Source organism: Lissotriton helveticus, chromosome 1_2, assembly GCF_964261635.1.
Source record: "Lissotriton helveticus chromosome 1_2, aLisHel1.1, whole genome shotgun sequence".
Taxonomy (NCBI): Eukaryota; Metazoa; Chordata; class Amphibia; order Caudata; family Salamandridae; genus Lissotriton; species Lissotriton helveticus.
In genome coordinates, this window is record NC_136058.1 from 71,942,867 (window position 1) to 71,964,721 (window position 21,855).

Genomic DNA, 21,855 nt, shown 5'->3' on the forward strand with positions numbered 1-21,855 from the left:
CTTCAGTTTTTGCAGTGCTTGCATGATGAGGGGCTGCTCTGTAGGGACACTGGATGTTGAGGTACTGGCTGTAGGAGTCTGACATTGCAAAGTGGTTTCTTTCATTTCCTGGCGGTGCCATGAAACACATGTCATATGGGCCTTACTAGTTTCATGAGCTCTGATTGGTTCAATGCGCAACTGGTCACATCCACTTAAGAATGCATTCCTACCGGAACCGGAATAGCTGACTGCTATTGTAGGATATTTTTGGCAAATAGTGCAGTACATTTTTGGTCCTTCCCCCTCTGGACTTTCCTTCAGGGCTAGCCATGGCCAGGATTCCACCCAGTGTGACTGAAAAACTCGTTTTCTTTTTTCAGCGTCATACTTTTTGTTCTTAGTTATGTTAGGATTCTGTGCAGTGGTAGGCCCAACTTCAGTTGTTGTTTTTTGGTTTCCTTCTCCTGGACTATCTTTATCACTGTCTTTATGTTTTTTGAATCCAAAGCTGAATAGACTTTGTTGAGACATATTTGCCTGTCAACTGGACAAAGTAATCAAGTATGAGACTATACTTAATTCAGTTTTAAACTCACTGTCCAGAAATGTTGAGCTTTTTATAGCAACAGACTTTTCACAGACAGGAAATTACACTAAATCTTGAATGATGCAGGTTTCCTCCTACACTTGTCCAAACTCTTCGAGAACCAAGGGTTGCGGCTGCCTGCTGCAATGAACCTCTATGCTGCCTCTACGCTTCGTAGTGATTCTGTTTCAAGCCAAGTTGTGAACGCACAGCTGGTGCTACACTGGTTGGCACTCTAGACCTAGAAGCCAAGAAAATATGTAACACTAAGAACAAGGATTTGAGCTTTGGAAAAGTACAAGCTTACATAAAGGTGATTCAAATCTACCATCCATGTTACCAATAAAAAAATCTATGAAAAACATTAGAAATCGTGTGTAACTGACTGCTCGACAAAGATGATTGATGGATAAAATAAAGGAAATAATGAACAGAAAGGAATAAAATGAAAGGTAAAAGAAAATAAGGCGAAAGGAAAGAAAAATAAAGAATGAAGGAAGGTAATAAAGAAAGGAAAGGAAAAAGGGAAGATAAACAGGAAAGGCAGAAAAGAGAAAGAAGGAAGACAAAAAGGCAAGAAAGAAAATGGAAAAAGGGTACTTAGTATAAAGAAATATTGGATACTAAAAACCAAGTTACATACCCCACCTTTATTTCAATAAAAGTACAGCAAATTAAACACCATAAAATGTGTTTTTTCCCTGGGCAAAAGTTGCAAATAACCACTGGTGAAAGAGAGTCCGGGAATGCCATGAAAGAACAGCAGTCCACTTCAAAAAGCATTTACAACAGCGCTGGAAGGAGATAGAACTGATTGACTTTAGACTCCACTCCCTCACCCTCCCCCCCCCCCTCGTGTGTGTCAGCCTGGGCTGAGACAGCTTAGCACACACGCAGCTGCAACCAAGTACTTCACAGGTCTTTTAAAGACCATTCGCTTGTTAACGAAGCTTTTTATTATGTTTTCACCCCTTCTTAGAGCCCCTGCATCGCCACTCTCTGCCTATAGTTGGAAAATTAGCCCGCCACCCCAAATGGGCCTCAGTCTAGTTGCGTCTCTGCTGTCTGGCCTATTGACTTTAAAAAACATTAATCCACTATGCAGATGATCAAATGCGCTATACAAATATGTATTTATTTTACATGTTTTAAACATTTTACCAGTACCTAACCCTCGGTGCACAGTGTAGTCGGTATCCCGCTGAATATAACGGTGAAAAAACAACAGCTTGCAAAATGCAACCCCAAGTTTCACACACACTAACTTTGGTCAGGCCCAGTAGATAAAAACTTGAAAACATGAAACCCGTTTTAATACAAGTGCTTAAGCATGTTACTTTTGAATATTCCTGTGTAAAACTCACTTTTTTTGCAGTTTTTCTTCAGGCCATACAGCACCCTCTCTTGCCAGATATCGGCTGTATACATTCAAACACCAACACTTTCCGGTTTGATTGTTTTGTCCATGTTGTGGCTATGCGGGCAGTATCTGCTCCATTACTTCCTTTGAGGAAGAAGGAATTCAGTCTGGGTACTTCACATTCGAGGATGAGGTCACCCCCGCTGATTTGCGGCTTTGGGTGGCAGGAGGCCTTTGCCTGGGATTGTTTCAATTAAGTCGCCTCTCTCAGGGTGATTTTTGCTGGGTATGTCAGAGCCTTCCCTCTGAAGACTAGATTGATTACAACCTTGCCTGCAGAAAACCCGTTACTGAATACACCGACCCCCATCCCAAAGCTGGCAAATGAGTCATCAACTTCCTTGTGTTTTTTATGCTCCGTGCATCAAAAGAATTTCGGCCTCTGAAGTACTTTGAAAACCTGACTCGGATCACAGTGTAACTGAATGACGCATCCACCGAGCCCGCCACCCAGGCCCTTCATATTTATCTTCACTGTACTTCTGTCGAAGAACTCTCGGTTTTTGGGGTCACTAAACACTTCTGAAGCCTCTGCAATCACCATTAAGCTGTCCTCAGAGGCTGGCTCCTTATTTTTGTCACGGTGGTGGCGCAGCGCGCCTGCTTGCAATACGCTTTTTTGACGTCCTCTTCTGAGGCGCCACGGTGGGCCAGGCCTAGGCTTTTAAAGTTATTAATCTTTTTACCCATTAGAAGGCATCCAAAATTACATTATTGCTGTGAGAAAGGGAGCATACATGCGATAAAATGTAATTTTGCCTGCGGCCTCCGAAAGTCTTTGCACTATCTGACTGCAACTGGAGATAAATCCTGCGAATCGAGCACACTTAAAGTCACTGTTGCCCAGAAAGAACTCCAGCACTGACTATAAAAATATCCACTTTCCCTTCACCTACACATCTCCTTATTGCCACCTTGGAGCCCCTCCAGAGAAAAGATTTTTCAAAGCCAGGCCCAAATGACATTTCTGCGCTTGGTCAGTGATGAACAACATTATCATTATTACACATATTAACATGATGATTCATTAAACTCATGCAAATGCATCCGATTAGGATCCGAAATATTTATATATTTTTATATTTATTTTCGCAGCCAGGCCCAGCGGCCTTCTGACTGGCTCACTCACCGGCGGTGCGTGCGCTGTCTCTGATTGACTGCTCAAGTCACTCACGAGTCACAACCTCACCTGCTGCTGCCTGCTGCTGCTGTGAGGTACGTACGACGACCCTGACGACCACCGGCCAGACCCAGGCCTCAGGCCTGACCACGGCTATGCTGTTTTGGCTCGTTCGAGCCTTGTGGTGCTGCTGTGCTGGGGAGAGCGGGCCGGCGGGAGACGTTGTCGGGACCGGTCCGGGGAATCCGTGTGGCACTGGCAGGTGGCAGCTTCTGAGGGTAATTAATTATTACAATAATTATTATGGGCAAAGGCCGGGGCCCGGGGGGAGGCGGGAGCAGCGCGCAAGGCCGACACACACAGTCCGTCCCGTCCCCAGCGCGCCGAGAGAGAAGGTGGCACTGTGCGCCGTGCTGGCGTCACCGTCACTGGCCTGCCCTCCCTGGCCGCAGCTCTGCTCGTGGATTGGCCAAGATTTGTTCCCCAGGGCCGTCATTGGTAGCGCTATCCCAGCGCTACAAGATTGACGGCCCTGGGGACCCACTGAGGACCCGCACGCACCCCGCTCTTCTACACACACACGCCATAATTAATAATAATTCTTATCTAGGGGTGTGCGCCGCTCGGCCGGGCTAACTAACCTGACGCAACACAACAACAACAAGCATCAGCAAATGCAAACGTTACATCAGCAGGCCTGGTGGTGGCCAGAGGTGCGCTTTCGCTTCACTTTGCACTGAGTCCAGACAGACTCCCAACAAAATGCCGCCCTCTGGATTAGTTTAATGCGAGCATCCAACCTCACACTTTCAAATACGAGCAATGCTGAAGCGGGCAAAGCTGCTTAATTTACCTGACTGCGAGCTGCGCGACGGCCACGGACTTCTGTGCATAGGCTGAGTGACGTTTCACCCCCCCCCAGCCAATCACTGGCTAGAGCCCTGTGATGGACTGCTAGCCAATCAGATGCCTCCATAGACTATCTGCACGCTCCGGATTGGCTGTGAGCCCCAGAGTGCCCACAGCCTGTTGTTTTAACGTGATTTAATGTCTACATGTCCGTCGGACATAATAGACAATAAATCTTCTTGCCCTGCAATAAAAACAACATGGTTCGGGCGTCGGGCGATATGATTCCCCCACCCCTGTGATAATGTGGTGGTCTGACCAGTCGCAGGGCTGGATCGCCTCCAGTTGGGTAGAGTCCTCTTTGGCGATGATGAGATCGAGTATCGAGCCTTTGTCGTAAATGTAATGTATGTATGTATAGGCATTTATATAGCGCACTACTTACCCGTAGGGTCCCAAGGCGCTTCGACCGCTGCGAAACCCTTCCTGGCTTCCCTGAGAGATGGTCCCTTAATGGGTATCTCCAGGGTGAGACCAGGCATCCCCGGCAGTCTGGTGGGGCCGTTAGTGAAGATGAGGCAAGCTAGTGCCCAGAGTTGTCGTGAGTTGGTCTATCGCATATTTGGGTGAGGTCAAGCGCATTAAGGAAAGTTTTGAGACTATTCACCGCTGTGTCTTTCTGATCATTCCAGTGGAGATTAAAGTCACCCAGGTAGACTTGGGTGATCTGCCGACCGGCATTGGATGTGATCGTGTCCATGAGTTGTTGGGTGAATATGAGGTTGTCACCAGGCGGGTGATAGATGAGATGTAAAGCACAAACTTGTTTGCCCTCGCTGGTGATATCGAGGCAGAGGAGTTCACAGGAAGTAAGGGAGGGGGAGGTGGCTTTAGTAACGGAGAGGTTGCTCCTAAAAATGCATGCAATTCCCCCGCCCGTCTTGCCGGCCTGTCCAGTCTAATGATGTGATAATTGGGGGGGCACTAATATGTCCATTATCGGGGTAGAGGCTTCAGTAAGCCACGTTTCAGTCAGAATGGCTAGGTCCAGATCCATTGCTGAGACGAGATCAGCGATGTCGGAGGAGTGTCTCTGGGCCGATCTGCAATTGAGTAGGATGCATTTGAGTTTGGGAGTGAGAAGGGTGGTCGAGCCTTCTAGAGAGAGGGGGACTTTTCTGAGGTTGTTAGGGATGGAACCTCTGTTGCTATGGGTTGGGAGCCTCAGAGGATTTGAGAGAATTGTGGGTATGGGGATGTGTGTGTTGGATATGTGTTTTACCGGACCTGGGCCATAAGAGCGTAGGAGAGAGCATAGGTCGCGGTCAGACAGTGAGTTGAGGACACGGCGGGGGCGGTGGGAGTTATTGCGAACGGGGATAGTCGGCCATCGCGGGGGTCGTTGGAGGCGAGGGTATGTAGGGAGGGTGTCGTTTGTAGGGTAGTAGGATGGTGGGAGGTAGACTGGGCTGTGAGAAGAGAAGGTCTTTGATTGCGTGGAGATCTTTTTTGACTTGTAGGAGATCCTCTTTGACTTGTTGGAGGGTGGATAAAGTCATGTCAAGAGGAGGATTGGAGATGGCGTTGGTGGTGAGAGCCATTGGTGAATGGTTGATTAGTGAGCTGGAAAGCGGGCAGGGTATCGAGGGGGGGGATATGCTAGCGTTGTTGGAAGGTTCTACGGTGATAATGAGTGGGATGGCATTCGATGTGTGGGCGGGTTTGTGGGCGAAGGGTGTGGGTGAAGTAGGGGGAGGGTGGGAGGCATAGGTAGTGTCGTCAGTGGGAGACGGTGCCGGTGAGTTGAAGAGTGAGTGAAGGCTGAAGACAGTGGGGGTGGCAGGAAGGTAGTGGGGGCTGAGAATGGGAGGGGAGAGAGGGGGGGATGCTAAGGTAAGAGAGGCGGTATGTTCTGTGGGACTGGTTGGGAGGGTGGGGGTGTCGTGAGTGAGAGTGGGGAGGGAGATGGATCTGCCGTGGGGGGGAGGGAAGGGGGGGGGAGATAAACTCCGGACGGTGGTGTGTTCAGAAGCGTTCATGGGGGGTGTAGCGTGGGGGGAAGGGGGCGTGGGGGTATCGAGGATGTGGGTGTATCGAGGATGTATGGGGGGGGTGTACTCACGTGGGGACTGAGAGTGGGGGGGAACAAAGGGTGGGATTTGTCATTGTGCGTGCTGTTCTGGTGCTGATCTAGGTAGGAGGTGTTGTGGGTGGGGGTTGTTATGTCAGGGGAGAGAGGGATGGGGGAGGTATGAGTGGGGGTCAAAGGGGTATTGTTAGAGGGGCGGCTAGTGTATGAGGGGGAGAGATTGGTGACTGCGCTTGGGGAGTGTGGGGCGGTAACAGCAGGTGGGCGATTGACTAGGGTGCTGGGGGTAGAGGTGAGATGCGTGTGGATCCGACGCTGAGCTATGTTAGAAGTGTTGTGGGTGGGGGCTGCGACGTCAGGGGTGATAGTGCTGGTGGAGTTCTGGGTGGAGGTCCGCAGCTTGGAAAGGTGCTCTTTGAACTTGGGGAACAAGTTGTCTAGTAGTTCCAGGTTCTAGTCCGTGGATTGAATTAGGACAATCCCGTTATTGTAGATAGTAATGGTGGTTCTGCCAGTGAAGAGTTGGGAAGGTGTGATAGAGAGAGTTATGCCATGAGCTGTTTTCCTGGTGGTGGAGACGGTGAGTAGGGTTAGAAACGCTTTTCTCCATTGGGCTGTGCGTGAGGTGTGGAAGATGATATCAATGTTCAGGACTCCATTGCCCGGTGAGAAATAGGTGTCGGCAAAGGGTGTTTCAGGGTGCGACCTCAAGAAACTATGTTTAAAGCGTTTAGCGGCTTTTTTGGTGAGAGTGGAAGGGTAGTTGATTCTATATGTGTGCTTACCGATGAGATCCATGTTAGGATGGCTGTAACGTTGGGTGTGGGAGAAAGGACGACAATAAAACTGTCAGCCGTTGGTTACAGGGCACAGGAGTGACACTAGTGAGTGGCCAAAAGTAGCCAAAAGTATAAGAGGTAGCAGTCGATGCAATCTAGGAACAAACAGTGCGTAGGTGCAGCTTACACAATGTACAATATATGAGAGGTAGCAATCAGCTTACACCATGTACAATATATGAGAGGTAGCAACCAGTTAGGTGGAGCCAAATTGACACATCATAATGTAAGAGGTAGCAACGGTGTAATCCAGGTGTAGAAAGTGGCTGGGTGCAGCTTACATGACTAAACGAAGTAAATGAGGTAGTAATCAGTGCATCATAGTGGTAAAGTGAGATGGAAGTAGTTTACAATAATGAACCAAATAATTGAGGTAGCGATCAGTGAATGATAGGGATAAAAGTGAGATAGGTGCAGCTTACCACATATACAGTATACAAATAGGACTAAACTACTAATGAATTACTAGATCCAATATAGGTGCAAACAAATTACTGCAATGACAAGTATGGCACTAGTGAGCAGCCGGTAGAATATGAGGTAGCAGTCAGTGCACTGTCGGTGAGGAAAAGTGAAAATGGGTGTAGGTTACATAAGGTGTAGAATACCAATAGTAATATAATACTGCAGTAAAAGGCAGACACTTAAGCACATTAAGAACACCAGGTTACATAAAGTGCAAAATACCAATAGTAATATAATACTGCAATAAGAGGCAGACACTTAAGCACACAACTAACTTGGAACTAAACACTGTCCAGTCATCTGAGGCTACCATTCCTTGAGCCTGCGGCATGTAAACAGATCTCTTGCCAGATTTTCTTTCTTCTAGCACTAAAATCCGTAAGGAGAGTGTGAAAGTTTCAGGCTTTTACAATTAAAGAACCTTTCTTGTTTTTCTTTAAAGGCAAGGTAACCTTGCTTACCGCAAAATGTATTCCCAAGTTGCCTTTAGATTTCCATCTAAATTGACCTGTCCTGCTTCATTCCCTTCTTTTCCCAACCCTTTGATGTCAGAGAGGCCACTGGATGTTTACAGGTGCCTCAAATTTTAGATAAAGACTGATGACATTGGAGCAATAGATCATCTTATCTCTCTTGGCCCCCAAGGCAGAGCAGCATCCCTGTTGATACAGCTTTGCCCGCTTACCATCAGCTTACATTATATTCTGCATCCAAGCAAAGCGTACCCTAGAATGTTGGCTGGCTGCACATCCCACAAGAAGCATGTCTGCTACAGCTGCATCTACTCTGGATTGTGGTGAAGCAGGCGTACATTCATGAAGCACCTGAATGCAGATGCCCTGGTGGGTGAAACAGTACTACATAACCTGTTGCATTAAAGGTGAAACTCCCTGCCACATATTAACTATTTATCATACTGCGTGCTATTCTAATTGAAGCATGTGAAACCATGAAACTTCTAAAGAAATGAATTGGCTGTAATTTCAGTTCTCCAGCACTAGCATTGTTCATGGATCCATATGCGATCCTCCCTGGTCAGAGAATCCCAAAACATTCACACAATGCTATCTTTTACACATGTGATGTGAAATCTGAGCTATAGCTGCCTGTAGTACAAACCGAGAGCTCAGCACTCCAACCTCATTGACTAATGTTGGGATTGATTCAAAGCGGCTGGATGTGCTGTTAAACATGCACTGTTTAGACATATGGCCATTTTAACACTGCTATTTCAAAAGTATTGGGGCGTGGCCCAGATGGCGAGCGGGGCTGCCTAACTAGGATTGCATATGCTGCTGGCACACGCAGAGACTCCATGGACTTTTTCATGGCTGAAGTCGGGAATGACTCAAGAGGCACTTGTTTCTCATCTACAGATCTTTATATGTATGGGCCCAGTAGGGCAGACATGCTGGGTGTTGTCACAGTACTGATATAAATGTTTTATTGCTGCAGAATGTCAATAAAAACAAAAATAAAACCTAAAAGTATCGAAGATTCCCAGTCTGATAAGTGGGAATGACTGAAGTATGCAAATCTATTCAAAGACATCTGTGCTGGAGAAATGGAGTTACGGGTAACTAATTTCATCTTCAACGCGAAATTTCACGTGTTGGATTGGAGAATACTCCTCGTTCCAGCAAACAAATCCTTTTGTAAGGATGTTGCACATTTGACTGTACTGATTGGATGGCCACTCTTATTTATATGGTGATGCCCAACGTATATAATAATGATAAATTCTATAAAAACTATTTCGACTTGTGTGAACAGACAGTTTGAATTTTCAGGACTGCACACAGATATTACCATAAACCCTGAAGAAGTGCTTACAGACGTTGGCTGGGCTGACTGATTTAAGGCTTTAAAGAAAAGTAAAGGAAGAATTTACCACATGAATGCGTGACTGCTGTAATAGGACCTATGTCTCACATACTAAATTGGTATTGAAAAGAATAAAACTATAAACATTGCTCCGTTAATATCCCTAAAGTGGGATTGATAAATTTGGGATACAAGCACTTCCGTTCCAATCTTTCTTAATTTGCTTATCACATGATTACTTAGCAGTGGGTTCATGAAAAGTTGAGTGCATGCAATTGTTATCTAATTAAATCTAGTCGCACATACTAGTGCGACCATCTGACATCCCACACTGTTTTGTCTTTTGTTTGTTGATACTTAAAATCTGAACAATTTAATGTAAGATTTATATCATTTTTAAGCTTGCAGAAAATTTTATGCCTACCATCCCTGGAAGATGTGTTGGATCCAGCACAAATAAATCCTCACTCTGTGATGTACAACATGAACAATACCAGCAAGCATGGTGTCGTGGTTTTACAGAACAAATCAGGTTGGTTTTTTTTAAGGTTGAAATGGTTTTGTTTTTATTGCGGATATATATTTGAAGCTGAATAATATTATTGGTAGTCAGGCCATGCTTTGAGAAATGGTATGAGGGTGCCAAAGACACCATTTTCTAAAGGTAAACTTTCAGTTACCACTTTGAATGTTTGAAAAGTGGGCTTTTTAGAAGAATAATAATGTTTTAACTCTCCCCCAGATCAAATGGAGTTTAGAGTTTGGAGGCAGAAACGGGACCATTTCTTTTGATTAAATGTTCATTTACTGGCGTCTAAAAAAATATATACTTCTGTTTCATTTAAGAGTTCTTTTGACTATAGTTGTAAGAAATGTTAGACCGGTCATCTCTTCCCCCCAACCGTTTTGCCTTAAAACATGGTAACATTGGCTTACCCAATTTGCTTGTAAGGCCCTAGTAAAGTGGTACTACGTGTTCCTAGGGCCTGTAAATGAAATACTACTAGTGGGCCTGCAGAACTGATTGTGCCACCCGTTTAAATAGCTCTTGTAAACCTGTCTCAGGCTTGCTGTTGCAGCTTCTGTGTGGAGTTTTAAGCTGCCATTCCGACCTAGCAAAATAAACCTTTACCAGGCAGAAACCTTTCTTTGTAATACGTATGTCTCCCCTAGTGTAAGCACCGGACGTCCCAGAGGGCAGGGTGCAATGTATTTAAAAAGTAGAACATGTTTTTAAGAGTTGCATGTCCTCATAGTGAAAAACTCTTAAATTATTTTTTGACTATCACGGGGCCGACCTCTCCCATATGATTACATTGGAGTTACCTTATAACATTTAATAATCTGTAACTTTCAAATGGGAAAAGGTAAACAGTATGGTTTCTTTGGAATTATAGTGAAAATCCTCTCATGAGTTTTGTTTTATTTATTGCAATTACAAAAATGCCACTTTTAGAATGTTGAAGAAACAAATCTAGCATGCGAGTCTCGACCGAGAGTACACTACCTGATGCACTCCAGATGAGTGCTTACAATGTTAATCAATGTCTTGGTGTTACAAATAGCACAATCATAAGCAAAGTTATCAAATACACAGACATTTTTCAATATTTAAAAAACAGAAAATTGCTTTCATTTAGCTTTGTGTCTTCAACTTGTTTTATTCACAGATGAAAACTTCATGGTTAGTTCATATGTTCAATATTGCATTCTGACGTGGATAACAAACCTCCCAATGCATTTCGGGTGTAAAAACACCCTTCGTCAGGGGAAATCTGCAATTGAACAAATGTACAGTGAAGCAACTTCGTTGTCTCTTACAGCGACATTATTACATAAGCATGCCTTTAACCTCCGGGATGGTTAATGATTATGGCTCTTAAAACACAAAGCCTGTGTTACATGAAGAATGTAACGCTCTAGTGGTTGTTCTTCCCAGGGCTATTTAGGCGGAGTGTGTGCTGCGGTGAACTGCGGTAGGGTGACAGTGACAGTGGCAGTGTCTCCCCGACCCACTGCTCTGCGAAGGTGCACAACTTGGTTGAAACGCTGTGCTCATTTCTTTTATTCTATTTTTAACTGCTGCTATTGTACGGGAAACGGCTTTTACAACGAAGCCGTTTCCACGAAATCTTTAACCACGCATGCAGTACAACGCATGCGTGGTTACAACTAATGCCTTTACCACGAATGCCTTTACTACGATGTTTGTAGTAAAGGCATATGTGGTAAAAGTAAAAAAAAAAAGGGGGGGGCTTGGGGGGGTCTCCCCCCCCAAATAAAACAACTCACCATAAGTCACGTCGGCATCAGTCGATTAAGAGAAATCGGTAAAATTATGCCGTTTTCTCTTCACGACGTATGACGTCACCACGCAAATAGTCGGTGAAAGGTTTATGCGTGCTAAACGAATTCCGTTGTAACGCATGCGTGGTAAAGGCATGCGTTGCAACGGAATTCGTTGTATCATCATATATTCCTATTGTACTGGTCATACTAATGAATTTATGCACTGATGAATTTTTATGCACTGATATTGGGGATTGTGAAGGTTAAAGCTGCAACTCTCCTGTGCACTTAACTAAGAAGTATTTAGCTGCGATTCTCTTTAAGATATCACTTTCCTCCCTTACCTGAGTTGAGGGGGGGGGGGTGGTAGCCACGAACTAGCAGGAAGCCTGGGCTCGGTCTTCACTCCTGCCCGCCTCGGTCCGACTCAGTAACCAGTACCGTTGTGCGGAGGGCGGGTCACGGAGAGCCAGGCACTTCCTCTTCCCCACCACTGGAGCGGTTAGCACTCTAGTGGTTGTTCTTCCCAGGGCTATTTAGCCCTCGCCCCTTATGAGCGCGCAGCGGGAGCCGAAGACACGCCGAAGAGCAGCCAAAGAGTGGCCCGTCTGCGCCCGTCCGCGACAGGACGGGGCCAGGGACATGGGCTCTGCTCTCCAGGAACCTTCTTCCGCAGGGGCGCATAGAATCAGGTATTCAACTCAAACTTTAAGAAAACTACAGGCAGCACCTTTGAAGGGCTGTAACGGAGATTCCTGGCCATGTCCAGAGGGCCCTTTCTCATGTATAAATTGTCAGTTTCAAGCATTCCATGTCAAACCTATTGTTAGGGGAAAACTAGAGAAATTTATGTCAGTGTGCGGTTTGAAGAGCTTTCTGCTGAACGTCATCTGCCTAAACACCATCTTGAAGTATGGGACCTAGTATATACATTGCAACCAGATATGTTTTTTAACAGAGTCCTGGATGAAACCCCACACAGTCCCAGTTATAATGTTAGGGGTTCCCTCAGGTTACAAGTTCCTGAATCTTGACCGCCCTGATAAAATTGGGGGTGGCTTAGCCATTTTATATAAGGGAGACTTGAAGGTCACTATATTAGAACAAACACACTGTCCATCAATGGAAATTATGATCTTCAAGATAAGCTCTGCCGCAAAAACGTTCTGGAAAGGAGCCTTAGTTTATCGCCCTACGGACCCATTTCGAGCTTTACTCTATCCCTTCTGGAACTGCTGGCACCGCACTTTAAAGCAAAGGAAAATTTCATTCTTCTGGGTGATTTCAATATTCACGTAGATATTCCCACGCACCCAGAAACCTTAATACTGCTTGCTGATCTATCCACCTTAGGTCTAGAAATGCAGAATAGAGGACCCAGGCATATAGGGGGTCACACTTTGGGCATACTTTTTTCCAACTGCCCCAAAATACGGTGTCATTCCACAACCCTGGTAAATTGGTCCGATCACTTCTTAGTTGAATTCTCTTTGCTGGGTGTAAATAAATCCCCCCAAAAACAACCTCTCCCGCCAATTTGGCGACGACAGTGGCACAAAATAACAGTGGATGAGCTGCAGAGGGTGTGGAAGAGGCCCATCTTCATTGAGATAGATAGCGTAGAGTCGGCTCTTTCCAAATTTAATAAATCCCTTATAGAGGCAGTTGATATACTGGCCCCGTTGAAGCTGCACAAACAACATCCCACCTCTAAGCAAGAAGTATGGTATACAGAGGCACTTAGAGTAGAGAAACAGGGATGTAGAAAGATATGGAGGAGAACCCGAAATGAGGAAAGTAAGAAAGCACAACAGGATGCCCAATCCAACTATTATAAAAATATTAGGCTGGCAAGGAAGAACAGCCTCAACCAGCAACTTGAAGAGGCAGGAAATTCCTCTAAGGAACTGTATAAAATATTACAGGCCTTTGTAAAGCCGGTAGCCTGTGAAAGCCCGGGTGAGTTTTCCCAGTCCCTCTGTGACGATATTTCCTTGTTTTTTGAGAATAAAATAAATATGATCTACGATAAAATCATGAAAGCCTCCAGTCAAATGAACAACATTCCTGTCCCTTCCAAATTGTCCACACTCGGAGACTACTCACTTACTATCTTTCCGCCAATTAATGACTCTGATCTTCCCTCCCTTATCAGTCACATAAAATCAGGGTCCCCTGATGATTTTCTGCCCGCTAAAATGATCGCTTCCCTGAGTACCCTGATTGAACCAGAGATCCAGTCAGTATTAAATCTTTCTCTCAGTGAAGGGCGGGTGCCTATGGAGTGGAAGAAAGCGGTGGTGAACCCTATTCGAAAGAACGCGGCACATCCGTGGACTGACCTTTCCAACCTCCGACCCATCTCCCTCCTGCCATACCTTAGCAAGATGACCGAGAAACAATGTGAATACCCACCTGTCTAAATACATTGAAGCAGCGGGGGTCTAGACTATTCTCAATCAGGGTTTAGACCCAATCACAGCACCAAATCCGCCATCCTCTCAGTGACCGATACCATCAGGATGGCACTAGATGGGGGGGGGGCTCGATGATTCTGGTGCTGTTAGATTTGTCCGCTGCCTTTGACACGGTATCATATGACATTCTTCTCGGTCGTCTGAGGGAGGTGGGTATAGGAGGCGCGGCTCTGTCCTGGTTGGAGAGTTTTCTCTCAGACCGCTCACAAGGAGTCAGATTGGGCTCCCTTCATTCCATCTCAAGGGAGCTCACCAAGGGAGTGCCACAAGGCTCATGTCTAAGCCCTACACTTTTTAACGTGTATGTGGCCCCCTTGGCTGACATTGTGAGAGAATATGGGTTCACCCCGGTGTCGTACGCTGACGACGACCAGCTTTTGTTCCCCTTTCAGTCCCTCACTCCCGCAATAAAAAAATCTTTTGCGGATGGTATGAGAGCAGTATCTGACTGGATGGCCACAAATTGCCTCCAGTGCAACGTAGGCAAAACAGAGGTGATGTTATTCGTGGAGGCCCTCCTTCTGTGGTCTCCAGAATGGTGGCCCTTGGACCTTGGGCCAGTACCAAGTCCAAAACAGACTGTGAAGAATCTTGGTGTGCGACTAGATCAGGCACTATTGCTCAAAGAGCATGCCAGTCAAGTTGCCGGATCCTGCTTTCATACCATTGGACTCTGACTGTCACAGAAAAACTCTTGTCCAGACCCTTGTAGTCAGTAGGCTGGACTACTGTAACGGCCTGCTCATCTCGGCCAATGAGGAACAACTTAATAGATAACATGTGGTCCAGAATACTGCGGCGAGACTGGTTCTCAACGCTTTGCCCAGGACTCCCTCACGTCCTCTTCTGGACAAACTCCACTGGCTGCCTGTTCGGCAGCGTGTTAAATTTAAAATCTGCTGCACCATACACAAATGTCTTTTTGGCTCAGGCCCTAAATATCTAATTGACAAGTTCATTTCCTACAGCCCGGGACGCCTCCTGCGCTCCAGTAATCAACAGCTGCTCCAGGTCCCTAGGATTAGGAGGATTAGGCAGGGAGGCAGAGCTCTCTCCTACAAAGGTCCCATTCTCTGGAACTCACTTCCACTTACCCTAAAACAAAATTCCAACTTCCAATCTTTTAGGAAGCTTCTTAAAACTTACCTATATTCAACCTCCTAACTGCTAGACACCTCTCAGCTTATAAACCAGTTGAACATCTGTAACAAAGCGCGAGTCCTGCGCTATATAAGAATATAAATAAATGATCTGAAAGGACCATATCGTGAGTGCGTTGCAGAAAAGGTAGCGTAATATAGGAAGAAGAATGGCATAGATGTGACTAATAGGCCCATGAAACTGAAAACCCGATCGCCAGTGCAGTGGGAAATCCCAAAAATAAGGTAACTTTGTGTCCATGTGAATAAGAACAACCAGTGACGAAAAATAACGAGGAAAATCAAACGTACCTCCACTCTGATGCAAACTGATACTGAAATCAATCTGTTGCCCGGTCCAAATAAAATACTGCCCCGATGACCGGGGTGACAAATAGACCCAAGGTAACCTACGTGACAAAGAACAGACAGAGTGCGTGAGCACTTAAGTAATTCCTCAAGAGAACCTTAAACTAAAACACCATGAAGCTAAAACCAAATATGCCATTAGATTTGCCTCTTGTTCAAGTGCCAGTTCAATACGGGAAACCCTTTGTGTGCCTGGAGACTAATGTGGAAATGGAAGAATAACTTCCTTGTCGGTCACATGCAGCTGCGTAAACAAAATAACAGGGAAATGTTCGTGACCCCCACTAAGTCATTTCTATTGCTATCCTGAATACTTGGATGTGCTTAACGCTTACCGCAAATCCAATGATAACAAAGGGCTCAAGTGGCGTATGCCGTGATGGAATAGTCTATCTCCTGCTGACTCACGTCACGTACTATAAAACACAAAAAGTCCATGAGACCTCTGCCCTATTCTTTAAGGAATATCCTGCAGTAGTGAATCAAAAGCAACTTACCACTTCAGAGCATCAACTATGTCCCAAGCATAATCGAAAGCCCAAGTGTGTTAGTGCAACTTCCGCACAGTGAATTTGAAACAACGCAATCCCATTCTGTAGTAGGGGATCTCTGTGTATAGTCATAATCTAGTGAATAGTCCCGCCCATGTGCGTGGACCCCGGCAATCAAAAATAATCTCTTAAGTTGTCAAAAAATTGCAGAACTGCAAAGACACTTAAGAGAAAATTTAAAGACAAATAATGCAGCCTATATCCACAGGCTACACTGTCCAGTACTTCAACTAGAAATTCCACCAAAAATCCACAAACAGCAAAGCCTGTCCAGATTTCCCTTGCTTTTACTGCAAAAACCCCTCAGAAATGATAGAGAGGAAGGCCTGGACAGACAAGCCCCATAGGCTGCCATTATGTGGCTTAAACAGGATACTGTGCCTTTAAGGAAACCTTCTAGAACCTTCTCCCAGTATCCCAGAATGCATAGCAGGTCCCACTGACTTCAGTTCTTTTTTCCGGCTCCTGCTTACAGGACCCTGGCATTGAGCTCTCCCTTGTTTCAAGGGTTTATTGCATGTTTTGGCACTTTTGTATTCTAAAAGTGTTGCAGTTTACTCTCTTGGTTTTCTCTTCTCTTCTGTGTGCTGCTTCAGGTGTTTTAGGGCTCTAAAATGCCTGGACTCTTTGTGAAGTGTCCAGCATGTGAGAGGAAGAAGGCCAGAGGTGATCCACATGATGTCTGCATCGTCTGCCTCCCTGCAGATCATGTCCCTGAGGAGTGTGTCATCTGCCAGCAGTTTACAACTCGCACTCTGAAGGAAAGGGCGAAGATCAGGCTGTCTGGCCTTGAGGAGAGGCGCCTGCAGGCTGCAGGTGGGTCTGGGCAGTCAGGGAAGGTTCCCTCTGCCTCTGCTGAGGCCTCTGGGGGGCTCCCCAGAGGCAGGAAGCCCAGCAAGCGATCCCGGTCTCAGTCGACGTCGATAGCGTCGACGACGACGTCGAGAGGGATGACGGCGGTGTGCTCCCCTTCTCCCCGGGGCTCCAGGTCGAGACATCGGGACGACTCGACGTCGAAGCCACCGCGGACGAAGCCGCCGTCGACGTCGTCTTCGTCGTCGACGTCGAGGGCTTCATACCGACGTCATGGACGGAGCAGGCATCGGCGCTCGCCGTCGAGGCGACACCGCCGGTCGACGTCGCGGAGGCGTTCGACGTCGAGGGGTCGGCGTTCGACGTCGAGGGATCGGCGTTCGACGCCGAGGAAGAAGAGGTCGACGTCGCGGAGGCGGCGTTCGACGCCGGAGTCAAGGAAACGTCCTTCGACGCCGGAAAAGCGACGCTCGACGTCGAGCAGACGGAGATCGACGTCTGGGAGTCGGTCAGGATCTCCAAAGCGTCGCAAGAGGGATTCTAGTCCCAGGAGTCGCACTGCTTCCAGTGGGGGACGCAAGAGGAAGCGGTCTCCGGCTGAAGGGGCGGGCTCTCAGCCCTCTTCGCCTAAAGGATCACAGGGCACGGTGTACTCTGCGGTGTACACTCCTCCTCGGTCGACGCATACACCTGTTCCTAAGGCGGTCACTCCTCCTCCTCCTCTGCCTAGAGAGGATCCTCCGACACTGCCTCCACTTCCAGCGGACGACCCGCTGCCACCGGTCCCTCCGCGTGGTCCGGCACCGCAGCCGACGGTTCCTCCGCCGAGGTCCACTTCGCTGCCGTTTTTGCCTGTACCTCCTAAGGGGACCCCTAAACCTGCACCCAAGGAAGCTCCGAGGAGGACCCCACCACGGAAACCGGTGGGGAGGCCACGGACTGCCAGGTCTCGCTCTCGCTCTCGCTCTGGGAGGCGGGACAGGTCGCGACACAGATCATCCACGCGGTCGAGACGCCGCCATAGGAGGAGCGAGTCTCGCTCCCGCACGGGATCCTCTGGCTCCAGGGAGCGTTCTCCTACCCTGTCGGGATCACCGGATACGAGGGTGTCCCCAATTGATGACCTGGTGGCGTTCCAGGATGTCCTCTTGAGGGGCGCTGCGAAGCTGGGCATACCCCTGACGGTGCCCACGCCGAAGACGTCAGTGATCTTTGAGACGTTGCACCAAAAACACTCGTCTCGCCCTCTCCTGCCTCTGGTACCGGGCCTGGAGGAACCAGCTATGGACCTTTTCCTCACCCCAGCGGTGACAAAGGCGGCGCCATCTAGGTTGCTGAGGAAGTACCGGGCCCCGGATTCGGATCCGGCTTTTCTGAGAGCGGAACCCCCTCCGGACTCCGTCATTGTGACGGCGGCACGCAAACAACATGCCTCCGCTCCGTCATCCATGGTCCCCCCGGATAAGGAGTCCAGGTGGATGGATTCGGCAGGGAGAAAGGTCTGTGGAACAGCCGCCACCTCCATGAAGGCTGCGAGTGCCACGGCGCTGTTGGGTCGGTACGCCCGCGCCCTCTGGGACTCCCTTGAGCGTTTTGCGGAGCACTTGCCTCGTGAACAGCGTGAGGATTTTCAGGAAGTGCTGAGTGAAGGGATGCTGGTGGCCAACCAGATCATCAGTGCGGCAGCAGACTCTTCCCTGTTGGCTGCTCATGGGTTTTGCCATGGGGTCAACCAGAGGCGTCACGCCTGGCTCCGTCTTACGTCCCTGAAACCGGATGCACAGCAGAGGGTGGCCAACCTACCGTTCTCCGGCAAGTCTCTTTTTGGGCAGCATGCGGACGACGAGATGGCCCGCATGAAAGCGGAGGCCGAGACGCTCACGGCGGTGGGCCTCGAGAAGCCTAAGGAGACGAAGAAGCCGTACCGCCCTTTCCAACGGCGGTCCGGTGGACAAGGCCGTGGACGTGGCCAGGCTTCGGGACATTCGCAACAGCAGTTCCGTAAGCCATTCCAGAAGCGCCAGAGGGGCAGGGGAGGCCAGCAGTCGGCTCCGGCGCCCAAGGGCCAGGCGGGGTCTAGGCCCTAGGAACTTACTTCCCCCGGATCCGTTACCCACTCCGGTAGGGGGAAGCATCCAATTTTTTCTGGCAGAGTGGAGAAAAATTACTCAGGACAAGTGGGTGCTGAATATTGTTTGCAATGGATACAGTCTTCGGTTCACCAGCCCGCCTCCATCGATTCCTCCGGTCAGCTCGCGGTTTCGGCTGCTAGAGCTCCAGGTGGAGGCCGATACCCTGTTAAGGAAAAGGGCGATAGAAGACGCGCCTCTGTCCCAGAGAGGAAGAGGCCTGTACTCCCGGTTCTTCCTGGTTCGCAAGAAGGACAAGAACGAGTTCAGGCCCATTCTGGACTTGCGACAGGCAAACAAGTGGATTCGCAGGGAAAAGTTTCGCATGCTGTCGTTGCATCAGATTTATCCTCAGTTGCAACAAGGGGACTGGCTCTGTGCCATAGACCTACAGGATGCATACTTCCATGTGCCCATTGCACGCAAACACAGGAAGTTCCTGCGGTTCCAAGTCGGCACCAATCATTATCAATACACAGTACTCCCATTCGGACTGAAGTCTGCGCCGAGAACATTCTCGAAGTGCATGGCGGTGGTGGCAGCGCACCTGCGGAAGAACAAGGTGTTTATCTACCCGTACCTGGACGATTGGTTGATCAAGGCATCCTCCTTCTCGGAAGCGCGAGCACACTTCCAGAAGACGTGCGTTCTCTTGGACAAGCTGGGGTTGCACATCAACATGGCCAAGTCGGTCCCGACTCTGGTCCAATGCATACAGTACTTGGGAGCCTCCATCGATACACTGTCAGCAAGCGTGTCTCCTTTGGAAGAGCGACGATTATCTCTCCTTCGGAAGGCTCAGGCTCTTATGTCGACTCCATCTACAACAGTGAGGACGGTGTCTTCTCTACTGGGTTCGATGGCCTCTTGTATCTTCCTGACGCCGCACGCACGACTGCACATGAGACCGCTGCAGGAGTGCTTGGAGGACCAGTGGGATCAGAGGAAAGGATCCTGGGACGACAGGATACGACTGTCTCTGCATGCTCTTCAGTCTCTGAAGTGGTGGTGTTCGGCGGAGAATCTCCTCAGTGGGGTTCCTTTTCACAAGGACATTCCCACGCAGACTGTCGTGACGGATGCTTCTCTCCTGGGATGGGGAGCGCACTCCGGGACTCTGCAGATTCAGGGAATGTGGTCTCCGGTGGAGGCCACTTATCACATCAACTTCCTGGAACTCAGAGCTGTTCACTTGGCACTGAAGGCCTTTCTTCCGTCCTTCCAGACCAGCTCCCTGCTTGTGCAAACGGACAACACTACCACGATGTACTACCTCAACAAGCGGGGGGGCTCGAGATCTCGCACTCTGTCACAGGAGGCGCAGGCGATCTGGCACTGGCTCCCGGCCAGAGGACTGACGATAACGGCTACCCATCTGCCAGGTGTGCAGAATGTTCAGGCGGACGAACTCAGCAGACTCATTCAGGAAAACCACGAATGGGTCATAAACGACGAAATACTGGGAGAAGTCTTCGCAAGGTGGGGAACTCCAGACGTAGATCTGTTCGCCACCGCCGAAAACAGCAAATGCCGAGACTTCGCCTCCAGGTACTACCAGCCGGGGTCGCTGGGGAATGCGCTATGGATCAGCTGGTCGAACAGCTTTCTGTACGCTTTTCCACCCATTCCCCTGATTCCGGCGGTACTCATCAAGCTGGCCCGGTCCAGGGCTCGGATGATTCTCATTGCCCCGGAGTGGCCCAGGCAGTGGTGGTTCACGGACCTGCTTCACCGATCTCTCCTTCCTCACATTCGGTTGCCGTGCAGGCCGGACCTTCTCACGAAGTTCGGGGGGCGGATGTTACACCCCAGCCTCTCGTCTTTGAGTTTGGCGGCATGGCTCCTGAGATAGTGCAGTATGGACATCTGAATCTGCCCGAAGATTGCATGGACATACTGAAGGAGTCTAAGAGACCTTCTACTAGGACTTCATATGCTTACAAGTGGAAGAGGTTTTGTATCGGGTGCCAGTCTGGGAACCATGACCCTGCAAGGAAGATGTCATCCTTCCTTACCTTTTACATTTGGCGCAGTCTGGCCTTAATGTTCATTCCATTACGGTTCATCTTGCTGCATTGACTGCCTACAGGAAATGCCCTTCACAGACTTCTTTTTTCCAGATCCCTGTGATCAAAGACTTTCTGGAAGGATTGAAGAAGGTGTTCCCTCCTGTCAGGCTTCCCTCGCCTTCATGGGAATTGAATGTGGTGCTGTCCAGATTGATGAAGGAGCCTTTTGAACCCATTCACAAGGCTTCGTTGCAGCACCTGTCCTGGAAGGCGGTGTTCCTCGTGGCCATTACATCGGCCCGCAGGGTGAGTGAAATTCAGGCGTTGTGTTGTACTGAACCTTATACTGTATTTCATGCTGCTAAGGTTGTGATGCGTACTCACCCTAAATTTCTTCCCAAGGTTATTTCTGATTTTCATGTCAACCAGACCATAACTTTACCTACGTTTTTTCAGAATCCTTCCTCTCCGGCGGAACGTTCTTTGCATTCCCTGGATGTTAGGAGGGTGTTGAAATTTTATCTGGATAAGACCAAAGATATTCGTAGGTCAGACCAATTGTTTGTCAATTATGGATCAGTCAGGACGGGTCTTGCTACCTCTAAGCAGTCCATTTCTAGGTGGATTGTGTCCTGCATTCAATTGTGTTACCAGAAGGCTAATAAGACCTTAGGAGGTAAGCCTAAGGCTCATTCCACCAGGGGCAAAGCTGCCACGACAGCCTTGCTCCGTAATGTGCCGATTGCAGAAATCTGCAAGGCCGCCACTTGGAAGTCGGTTCATACCTTTGCTAAGCATTACTGCCTGGACTCTGATGCCAGGGCAGACGCTCAGGTTGGGCAGGCTTCGCTGCGGAATTTGTTCGCACAGTAGTGGCGTTATGTTCTTTCTCCACCGCCGCTTTG

At 48.3% G+C, this 21,855-nt stretch overlaps 1 protein-coding gene across 4 annotated transcripts in view; it reads left to right on the forward strand.

Annotated features, from left to right (window-relative positions):
- DEPDC1 (DEP domain containing 1) overlaps positions 1-21,855 on the forward strand; it is a 362,287-nt gene that overhangs the window by 56,192 nt on the left and 284,240 nt on the right. For all 4 annotated transcript variants that reach the window (XM_078668810.1, XM_078668806.1, XM_078668812.1 and 1 more), the window contains exon 5: positions 9,576-9,706. In XM_078668810.1, coding sequence (XP_078524936.1) covers positions 9,576-9,706 — 131 coding nt within the window. The remainder of the gene's footprint in view (positions 1-9,575; positions 9,707-21,855) is intronic.